The 11,475-nt window shown below is 33.9% G+C and overlaps 1 protein-coding gene and 1 pseudogene across 1 annotated transcript; both read left to right on the top strand.

The window, feature by feature from the left end:
• Positions 1 to 399: 399 nt before the first annotated feature.
• Positions 400 to 2,789, top strand: LOC105421810 (Pentatricopeptide repeat (PPR) superfamily protein). Its single transcript, XM_011630737.3, has one exon. The coding sequence runs from the start codon at positions 669 to 671 to the stop codon at positions 2,760 to 2,762; it is 2,094 nt and encodes a 697-aa protein (XP_011629039.3). The 5' UTR covers positions 400 to 668; the 3' UTR covers positions 2,763 to 2,789.
• A 6,034-nt stretch (positions 2,790 to 8,823) lies between these two features.
• On the top strand, positions 8,824 to 9,365 carry LOC105421807 (riboflavin synthase pseudogene; annotated as a pseudogene).
• Positions 9,366 to 11,475: the final 2,110 nt, after the last annotated feature.

Raw genomic sequence — 11,475 nt, 5'->3', positions numbered from 1 at the left:
GGTCCGGACGTCAGACCCTAGGTCAGGTCTGGGTCCGGGGCCGGGTCCATTCTCCTTTCCCCAGTGTTCACAAAATCGAACAGAAACAGTTAACAAGACATGGACCCATAAACAGTTTAACCGGCCTAACAGGTAGATCGGCCGATTTAACCGTTCTAACCGGGCAAGTCCCAAGCGGTCAAAAAAGTGTTGAAAAAATAAAAATGATACAAAAAAAAAATGCTAAAATATGAAAAGCATGTAAAGAATGATTAAAACAAAATACATTCATATGAAGTTAAAAATTAATGAAAAACTAGATTTTAACAAATAGATTTTTAAATTAGAAGATTATTAATCATAAAAATAATTTTTAATGTAAAAAATATTAAAAAATGATCACCTAAACGGCCCAAAACTGGAATCGGTCAATCCAACAAAGTCGTTCGCGGTTTTTATAACAATGCCTTTCCCTACCCAAAAAAATGTGTATCCTCCTTTTCAATCTATCTCTAACTGTTTGATCCACTGTTACATCTGATTACTCGAGTAATCTCTCTCTCTCTCTCTCTCTCTCTCAGCTGGCTCGTTTCACCATTCCCACATTTCGTCCCCAATGTTATGCTTTCAAAACCCCAACTTTCTCAGTCTTTTCTCACCCTCTGAGTTCCCATTCTCTCTCCTCACCCATGGAAACTCTCACCCAATTACCCACTCCCTTCTCTCTCCAGGAAACCTTGGTGACGTCACCATATTCTCAGTTACACTACAAAACCTTACTTCACTCCTGCTCCACCATTCCCCACTTCAGACAAACCCATGCCCAAATGATAAAAACCGGATTAATCAATAATAACTCTCTATTCAACTCTCTGCTCACTGCCTATTCAAGAAGCTCGTCTCCTAAAGAAGCATTCTCTCTTTACAATTCAACAAGGAGATGTGGGGCTTCCATGAACCAGTTTGGCTTCCCACCTTTACTGAAGGCGATTGCAATTTGTTCAGGTTGGAAAGAAGGTAGAGAGATTCATGGGTATATTTGTAAATTGGGTTTTGAATTTGATCCCTTCATAGTTACTGGTCTGATCAAGATGTATGCGTTTTGTGGTGAAATATTCAAAGCACGAAAGTTATTTGATAAAATGCCTGAAAGAGATGTCATCACATGGAGTGTGATGATCGATGCATACACGAAATTGGGTTTCTATGAAGAGGCTTTTATGCTCTTCAGAGAGATGAGGAGGGCCAAAATAGAACCCGATAAGGTGGTTCTTTCAAGCGTGCTCTCAGCTTCAGGGCAAGCTAGAAATCTGGAATTAGGAAAGGAAATTCATAGCTATGTGCGACAAAAGGGTTTAGGTGGAATTGATCTACATTTAGAAGGGGCATTGGTGCATATGTACACTAGTTGTGGTAGCATGGAACAAGCGCGAGAGATTTTCAATAGAATGGCTCATAAGAGCTTGGCCTCATGGACCGCCATGGTGTTCGGATATTGTAAGGTTGGAAAGGTTGAAACTGCACGTTCTCTCTTTAATGAGATGCCTGAGAAAGACCTGGTTTCTTGGAGTGCTATGCTAGCAGGCTATGTTGAAAGTGAAAGGCCTAATGATGGTCTTAAGCTCTTTCAAGAAATGCAACTCTCGGACATAAGACCTGACCAAATCACCATCTTGAGCGTTTTGTCTGCCTGTTCAGCTCTAGGGGCCCTAGACCAAGGCAGGTGGGCTCACAGATTCATAGACTCAAATGGATTCAATAATACCATGTCAGTGAACAATGCACTAATCGATATGTATGCCAAATGTGGTAGCCTCGAGGGATCGAAACAAGTCTTTGATAACATGCCTGAGCGAAATGTGGTTTCTTGGACCTCTATGATAAATGGATATGCAATGCATGGTGATGGTGAAGCTGCATTAGAACTTTTCTATAGAATGCGAAATGAGGCGGTTGAGCCTAATGAGGTCACGTTTGTCGGGGTCCTGTACGCTTGTAGCCATGCAGGGTTGGTGACTCAGGGTCTTCAAATCTTCAAAGAAATGAAGGAGGACTACAAACTTGTGCCTTGGCATGAGCACTATGGTTGTGTGGCTGATCTACTGGGGAGAGCTGGGCTCTTAGGCCAAGCTCAAGAATTGATCGAGTCCATGCCTTTGAGGCCTAATGTGATTGTTTGGGGTTCCCTTTTAGGAGCCTGTAAGATCCATGGCAATACGAAGCTAGGGGAATTGGCTGCAAAGAAGTTGTTAGAATTAGATCCTGACCATGATGGGGCTCATGTGCTCCTATCTAACATTTATGCAAAGTTTGGAAGGTGGGACGAAGCTTTAGGAGTGAGAAAGATGATGAAGAAGAAAGGGGTCTTAAAGGAGCCTGGTTTCAGTTGGATAGAGCTGAAGAGCATGACCCATGAGTTTGTAGTGGGAGATAGGTCACACCCACAAATTGATTTGATATATGATAAATTGGATGAGATTTTTAGGGTTCTAATATCAATTGGGTATTCTCCAAACACTTCAAATGTGCTTGTAGATTTGGAAGAGGATAAGAAGAGGGAGGCCCTATTGTTGCACAGTGAAAAGCTTGCTGTTTCATTTGGGCTTCTCAATTTCGATCATGGCCTATGTATGAGAATTGTGAAGAACCTTAGGATTTGTGAGGATTGTCATTGCTTTATGAAGCTAATCTCCAAGGCTTTTGATAGGGAGATAATTCTGAGGGATAGACACAGGTTCCACCATTTCAAGAATGGGACATGTTCATGTAAAGATTATTGGTGAACCTAATTATTTTTTAGTACTTTAAAATGATGGTTAAATACATAATTAAGTCAAAGGTTCTTTGAACATGCACGGTGAGGAATAGAATTTGAATGTAAGTCTTTTTTTGGAAAAGATTGCATATAAATATTTAAAAATGGAATTGTATATTATTTTTGGACACGGTTAGCATGTGGCCAGCCCGCATATTATAGTAATGCAGGGTCGGCAATAAATATATTTTTTAAATATAATTTGATCTCAATTTTTAGATAATATATAATCTTTAATGCGAGGACATGAATATGAATAAATAAATAAATTTTGAAAACTACAAATAATAATTATATCAATAAAACATTTGGATTGTTAGTTACTAGATGGACCACCTATTTGTATCCATCTTTGAGATGGATGTTTTATACCTTTGGACGGACCACACATTGTAGAAATGCATTCCAACTTGCATATTGTTCTTTATTTTTTAGTACAAGAGGTCACAATCATATTAATTATTGTATGTTTAATCCAATAAATGAAAGTTTATCAAAACATTTGAAAATTTTTAGTTTGGACAATGAGCCAAGACAATGATACATCTTCAACCATTTTCAAATATAATCATCAATGATGATTGTGACTTCTTTATATCAAAAGTTAATAGTCTCATATTTTTTAAATTTGTAACCAAAAGTAAATGGTCTTTATCTGTTTGTATGCAACACTTGCTTCATAATGAAGTTTCATATGACTCTGACACTCGCAATGTGAAGTTCATTGGACCCAAATAATTGATAGACGGTGCAAGAAAATCCTTAAAAACATATTTTTAATTTATTTATTTTTTTAGTATTATCATATTAGTTATCATCTTGTCAAGACAATAAGGGATAGAATTTGAAATTAATATATTTTAAGGAGAATTGAGATGCAGCTTCATTAGGTGATAAGACGAGCAAAAATAAGCTTCGGTGGATTGGTCATGTGTAGTGCATATCCAATGCGTCAATTGTTAAGAAGTGCATGTTTGTTCAAGTGGAAAGTTAAAAAAAAGTAAAAAATAAGCCTAAAAGTATATGTTTGGAAGTAGTGAGAAAATATTTAAGACCTTGTAGTCTCACAAAAAGTATGATCTTTAAAAAAGCAGAATGATAGACCAATATTCGTTAACTGACCCACGAAAAATATGATCTTTAAAAAAACAATGATAAACCAATATTCGTTAACCGACCCAAATAGTTAGGTAAAAGCTCTTATCAATGAATCTTAAAAAATTTAGATAAAAAAGTCCATCTTTGAAATAAATTTTAGAAAAAAAACACGTGTGGATATAAACCTTTTATTTGCTTTTATACGTTAGTATATGCCATGATACCATATATGTCGGCCTTTTATCTCATGAGTGGAAGCCTACTAAGTCATAAAAAATGAATCCCTACTACCTAATCATTATGCCAGTCAAAAGACCTAATCGTTCAGTATGAATAAATATTGAATGAGCACATGGTGAATGATTTCTACGTTATAATAGTGAGGTTTAATGAAGAACGACAAAGGACTGCGTATACTATGCTCTCGCAGGAGCGTAGTGTACATCTACTCCCTCGGTTAGAAGACTTACTTGAGAGTAATTTTTTTTAATATAAAATTTTAAAACCACCTAAGGATCACTAGATGATGATTATTGAAAGAAAAAAGAGAATTTAAATTTTGGGTTTATAACATTAAGATCCCACCCTGCAATCTATTCAAACTTTGGACATTATTGTTTTCCAGTGAGTAGAGAGTACAAATAGTATTTGTGTTTTTTTTGTTGAGGTTAATGTATGGGTTGAAGAGGTTGCATCACTAAAATTAATCCAAAATGAAGTTTTACCCAAGGGAGAAAATAGACCATAGATACGGATGAGCACAAGAGTATAAAGAAGACTAGAGAGAGTTTTTTTTTGGTCTACCGGACAAAAAGTTGTAAAGAGAGAAAGTGATAGCTTCCAACGTCGTCCATATACAAATATTTGGTCCACTTGCTCCCCCATAATCATATAAATCTCTCTCCTTTTTAAAGATGGAGAAAAGCAATACTCAAAGGAGAAAGGGAGGAGACAAAATTAGTGAATAAGATGGTGTTTCAAAAATCCGAATCGGCTCTTATTTTGATTCAATCAGTTTGACTCTACCGGTGAGAAGCTACCATGATAGTAGATATACTTGTTAAAAAGGCAATCTCTCTTTTTTATACTAGAATTTGGCCTTCTAGATTGTCAATATGATTTGTATTTCTTCTATTCTTATTAATAAAAATGGTTAGACGGCTTTCTCCCCCACTTGCTTACCCCAAAAAAAAAAAGTTTGACTCGACCAATTTTCAAGCCAATTGAGTTGTAGGTAATGAAGAAGTAAGAAAAGAAAATAGGCCGATTCAAGGATTTGTGGAATCGGAATCACTAACCTAATGTTTTGTGGAATCGGAATCACTAACCTAATGTTTTTTATCGGATTCTAGCAATTCTGAGTTGAATCAGCGTTTTTTTTTACCACTTTTATGGCCTGACTTTGATGCTTGTTGCTAGAGTCCCTGCCATGTTTCCTTTTAGCCCTTACATGCAAGAATGTGTATCTTTTTTATCCCCCCAATTGTATAAAGGAAAAAGTTTATATAAGGATGCGACCTTATAATGTAGAACTACGGATGTATCTTAAAAATCCATCGGAAAAGGTAGTTTTAATGTTGAAAAACCCTTTGATTGATCATCTCGACATTGAGATGTATGATCATGAAAAATAAAAATATTTTAAGTATAAAAAATAGTGCATTTTACAACATATTATATATACCATCAATTTTCAAGATTTTCATATGTTTATAGATCTGCTTGATTTTAACCATTTTTTAAATTTAAAATTTTATAATTAGATATAAAAATAGATTTTGATATAATTCTAAAAACATTTTATATCAAAATTATATACCATGATAAAATTTAAAAAGTACACCTTACCTCTACACCGACAGATGCGCATCCGTATGCAAACTGCACAGTTGTATAAATCTATAGATCCTTCTTGTTTCATATTCCAAATTCATCATTGGCCTCTCTCTCTCTCTCATAACCCCAGGTCAACATGGGAAATTCCCCTAATGAGTTTGCATTTCATTTTCCCTGTCCTTTTAGATGGTGCTCTCTTTCATAACCCCAGGTCAACATGGGAAATTCCCCTAATGAGTTTGCATTTCATTTTCCCTGTCCTTTTAGATGGGGAGGGGTTGGGGGGGGGGGGGGGGGGGGGGATTATTTGTGGTCCTTAGGACCTAAGCCAAGAACTGTAAGTTTTTTTTCTCAAAAAAAAAAAAAAAAAAAAACTAAGCCATGAACTCCTAACCCTAAGCAATATAGGTAATACTGCCTTAAGTTCTAATCAATCGAAATTTGTACTTCACAAATTTGTAAGAATTACTTGTGGCCTTCCAAATTGCAAACCATGGTCTAAAATTTCTTAATAATCCTTTGAAAATTGGCCAATTCCAAATGACATGATGGGATCTAGAGCTCAAATTTCACTGATGACTGGTGAACCCATTTCCAAATTCCATAATAGCCACATCTAATAGTCACAAATGGCCACATCTAATAGTCACAAAATAGTTTCATAAATTTTATTTTAATTTTATATTTATTTGAAATGTAGATATAGATTTATTTTTTTATGGCACAACATATAAATCAAAAAAATTAATCAAAATCTTTGATGTACTTTATGTGTATTTTGGTTAAATTTTTATTCATTACATATTTTTATTATTTTATTTATATGAATATATCTATAGCTCAAAAATCTTGGGTAAGCATTCTTTTTCATCCTGATCACTGCATACCTTTTTTTGGAGTAAATCCAAAACAATATATCCTCTGTATAGAGCTTTTATTTGATTTATGAACTCCTTGCATACTTTATCTCTTTTTTGTTCGTTTGTAAAAACCCAATAATTATACATATTTTTATCTTTGGGATATAATTCTTTCATACCACATAAAGACATTTTTTTTGTATCATTTCCCAAAAAGTCGATAAATTGAGAGGATATGCGAAAGATATTACTTGTTTTCCATCACTTAGACATGTGTTAAAAAAATATTAAGATATTTTATTTTTTACAGTATTTACAAATTAGTCATTTTCTATATATCGAAATGGTCAATTCCATCGTTTATAGTCGAAAATAAAAGTAATAAAGGGTTTTCCAAAACTATACTAAATTTTTTCTTTCAACTCGTGATCTTCAAATCTAGATAAATATCATTTTACTTTTAAAAATAAAATATAAACATTTTTTGGGTCATTGGACGTTACTAGGTTCAATATGAACCATTGAAATGTATTTGTGCACTATCCAAGCATCCATGTCATGCAGTATCTATTTGTCTTTTTTGTAAAAAAACAAGGTCAAAGTGTTCTCGTACAAGCCTAGAGGGGAGGAATTATGGTCCCCCCTCATTCAAATAGGTTTGTCAACAATTGAGGTAGAAGTTAATATTTAGGAAATTTATGAAATTATTTATTTATTTTTATGTATTTTAAAGAAAAAATACAAAATAGGTTATAATTAATCACGAGTATTAGATGTGAAATTGGACGGCCGCATTTTTTCATTAAACAAGCTTAAAGTTTAAAAGACTTTCTTTCGAACTTTATGACTCACACAAGCTATCAAATTTCACATCCAATAATTATAAGTTATTGCAACCTACTTAAACTAAAAGTAAATAGTTGTATACAATCATTTTCAAGCATCTCAAGTATTTTATATTTTAATTTAAAAATCTTACATTTTTTAATACTTTTTTTACTCTTCTCAACCAACCTTTTGTTAGGAACTCCAAATTCAATTGTTTACATTAAAAAAAAAAAAAAAAATTCAGACCAAGTTTGGGTGAGACACGAGTTCCAAACTTGGACTTCCCAATCGGTAATTCTCTTAAAAAAAAAAAAAAAAATCTATACGAATATAGCACTCACACTTGTATTTTATTTAGTGAAATAATGGGGTTGGAACTTGGTTTCCAAACCCATCTCTGGTTTGCTCTTTTGTTAAATTGGTGGGTTATGGAACTTTAAGTTCTGAATTCTTGTTTTACTTAGGATATTCGGATTGTTTTTTCACACAAAAGAAAAAGAGTTGGTCTTGAACATTGGAGTTTTAAACTAATGGTAATTTTGAAAAAAAAAAAACGATAAAGACTTGAAAATAAATTACTTATTTCAAACATCTAAAAAATCACTATTACATGTGACACGTATCCGAAATTTTTTTGAAGTAAAATTAATATCACATATTTGCTTTTGTGGATTCCCTTTAATACTGTGAATAGAAGTGGGAATCGGTAAGGGGTTTTCTTCTCCATTAACGCCTTTTATTAGGTTCCTTTTGAACTTCTTCCACGAACTTTACGGATTAATGTCTTGGATCGGGTCAATTTGAGGCTGTATCTGTGGGTTTTGATGTAATTAGGTTTTGGATCGGTGATTTGCTGTGAAATATCGTGTTCATAAACGGTTTCACATCTGGTTGTTGACTCTTCCATAGCAGTGAGATTAACGGGGCCCCTTACACTATATTATAGGTGCAAATTTGTTGGGTTTTGAAGGTTCAGGTGTTTGCATACAGTGAATTTGTCTTATTTTTGTGGAAATTTGGTTGTGATTTAGGAATTGCATATCGATTAAAAACCATTCCAGCTCATTTTCAGGTAAAAAACCCTCACACCTTGCCCTTTCCACTCTGTAAGACCACCAGACATGGCGCTTCACCACTCTTTAACAAAACCGCTTCTCCTCCAAAACCTCCCCTCCAACAAACTGCTATCCCCACAAAACCACTACCCAAAACCGCTTTTCAGTAAAAAAATAATGAAATACCCAAGAAACCCCTTATCATTCTCCTCTCAACCCACCTTCTCTCATGACTGCGAAACCCTAAAATCCAATCTTCTCACCCCAAATTACCCCTCCAAAATCCCCATTTTGCCCCCCATCTTTTGTCTATTTACCGGCCTGGTTGAAGAGATCGACCACATAAAACACACGGGCTTCAAAGACGGTAACGGACTTCGATGCTGACGGCTTCACCGTACGATTGGCCCCGGAAAATCGCCGGAAAACCAACCTCGGCGACCTTTTGCTGGGGTCTCCGGTGAATCTGGAGAGGGCACTGCAACCTACGGCCAGAATGGGCGGGCACATTGTTCAGGGACACGTGGACGGCACAGGATCGATCGTGATGAAGCGGAAGGAGGGTGACTCGCTCTGGATGAAAATTAGGGTTTCTGATGAGTTGATGAGGTACATTGTGCCCAAGGGGTTTATCGCCGTCGATGGGACGAGTTTAACGGTGGTAGATGTGATTGATGAAGAGGGGTGTTTTACCTTTATGTTGGTTGCTTATACTCAAGAAAAGGTGATTATTGCTAAGAAGGAGGGTGGGGATAGGGTTAATTTGGAGGTCGATATTTTGGGTAAATATGTGGAGAGATTGTTGAGGCTTGGCCCAAACCCTAACCATAAGCCTCAGTTTAGTGATTCTTCTTAATTTAATTTAATAAGAGAGTACTTGTCGAGCTACCTTCATCATTTGGACACAAGGTCCAGGTACACCACTTTAAACTGTAGCACACATCCTGGCTGCATGACATGCTGGCTGCATCATGTTAAACTGCTTCGCACAACAGTTCAAATTATACGACTTTAAATTATAGCGCACGATTTGGCCGCATGACGTTAAATTGCTTCATATAATAGTTCAAGTTATACGACCTTAAAATGTAGACCACGTTCTCATCTTATGTATTTATAGTCCCTTAGGCTTATCTGCATATAAATAGGAGACATCATTTTATATACAAATTGTAAAAAAATAAAAAATCTTTGAGAAATATTGTAAAAAAAATCTCAAAGGGAAACCCTGTCTCGATTTGAAAATAATACCTCAAATACTATAAGTTAGCTTATTTCTTTTTCAAAATGGTGTAAATTGAAACATGTTACATGAGAACGTTTAAATCAATCATGAAATTGACCTCTTGAGAACGTTTAAATCAATCATGAAACTTAAGAAGCGATGAATGACGGTAATATATATGATACAGAAGTTAAAGGTTGACCCATAAAAATCCTAATGAACATAGAAATCAAGCACAATTGCAAAAAAACTAATAAATATATATTGAACAACCAAAATTACAGCAAGATGACCACATTCATCGAAATTCCCCTATTGAAGTTTAATATTTTAGTAGATTTGGGGTGTTCCTGTAGGGTAAACAAATCTATACTAAATTTTATGGGTTCTCAAAGTAGATACCAAAGGAAATATTTTTAACAAAATCAGAAATTCATTCACAAAAAATCCAAGAAAACAAAATTCATATCGGAGCATATAAAATATATTTATATACACCACATTTAATTTAAGGAATATTTTGTGACATTAGGGGATTTATGCAAGGTTAGGAAATGTTTGTTAAATTTTATTGGCAATCTTTGTTAAACATTATTTGTTAAACATTATTTTAAGGAAATCTTACAAAGAACTATACATAAATATATACAAGAAACTTAGAAAGCCTAGATTTAATAAATTTCATTTACAATGACCAAGTAAATGTCGACAAAATTATTCTAGATTGCAGATTAAGAGAGAGATAGATGCCTACCGAAGTTGTGATGAGGCTGATGGTATCCTTGAAAGATACACTATAGATACCAAAAAACAGATTCAGATTGGAGCACAAAAAAAATATATATTCTTATAGCCAAATTTAGAGCTTCTGAAAGCTAGGAATTTCTGTAAGTTAGCAATTTTTTGTTAAATTTTGGTCGTTTTCAACACAGGTTTTTTTTTTCTTATTTTAAATATGAACCACATACATGGAAACCCTAGACTACAAAATGTCCTTCACAAAAACCAAAAGAAGAAGGGAAAAAAAAACCTAGATGAAAAAAATTTCATTGATAATAACCAAAATGAAATAATATTTCAGATTGGAGCGCGTAAAGATATCTAAAATTCCATTAACTCTGTTTTTATGAAATGCCATCGTAATAACAAATTCTAAGAGGCTTATTACTGATTACGAGAGAAACGGATATTACGGTTTTAACATTAATTCCACAAAATAAGAATAATTTTTGTATTTGGTATATTTTAGAGAAAAATAATAGATATCTCAGAGTTCTTATATTTTCCCTAAGAAACACTATCAGAAAGATTGTAAAATAAAATCTCATAGAGAAACACTAACTTGACTTCGAAAGAACGCTTCAAATACTATAAATTAACTTATTTCTTTTAATAAATGGTATAAATTTATCCTAGAAAATCTGGAACAAGAAGTCCAAATAAAAAGTCATAAATAATCAAAGCTTGTTTTTGTTCAATTGTAATTTGGAAGAGAAGTGTGATTTCAAAAGAGAAATCTCAAATACTATAAATTAGATTATTTTTTAAAGAGAAGTGTCATTTTAAAAGAGAAATATAGTTATCTCATTTTAAATGTAATTTACATACTATATTAATAAAAAAAAATAGTATAATTTCTTAGGTTTTTAGTCATTGAAGGTCTTTCAAACATCATCGAACTTGTATAGTTCGTTGCATATGTATAATTTTTTATGTATTTTAAATACAATCAAATGACATGCACCCCGCTAGTGTGAATAAACGGAGTGTTTCAAAAAT

The sequence above is a fragment of the Amborella trichopoda genome, chromosome 3 (assembly GCF_054954075.1).
Source record: "Amborella trichopoda isolate Santa Cruz 75 chromosome 3, AtrichopodaSantaCruz75HAP2 v2.0, whole genome shotgun sequence".
In the NCBI taxonomy this organism is placed as follows: Eukaryota; Viridiplantae; Streptophyta; class Magnoliopsida; order Amborellales; family Amborellaceae; genus Amborella; species Amborella trichopoda.
This window is presented reverse-complemented; position numbering and strand designations above follow the sequence as displayed.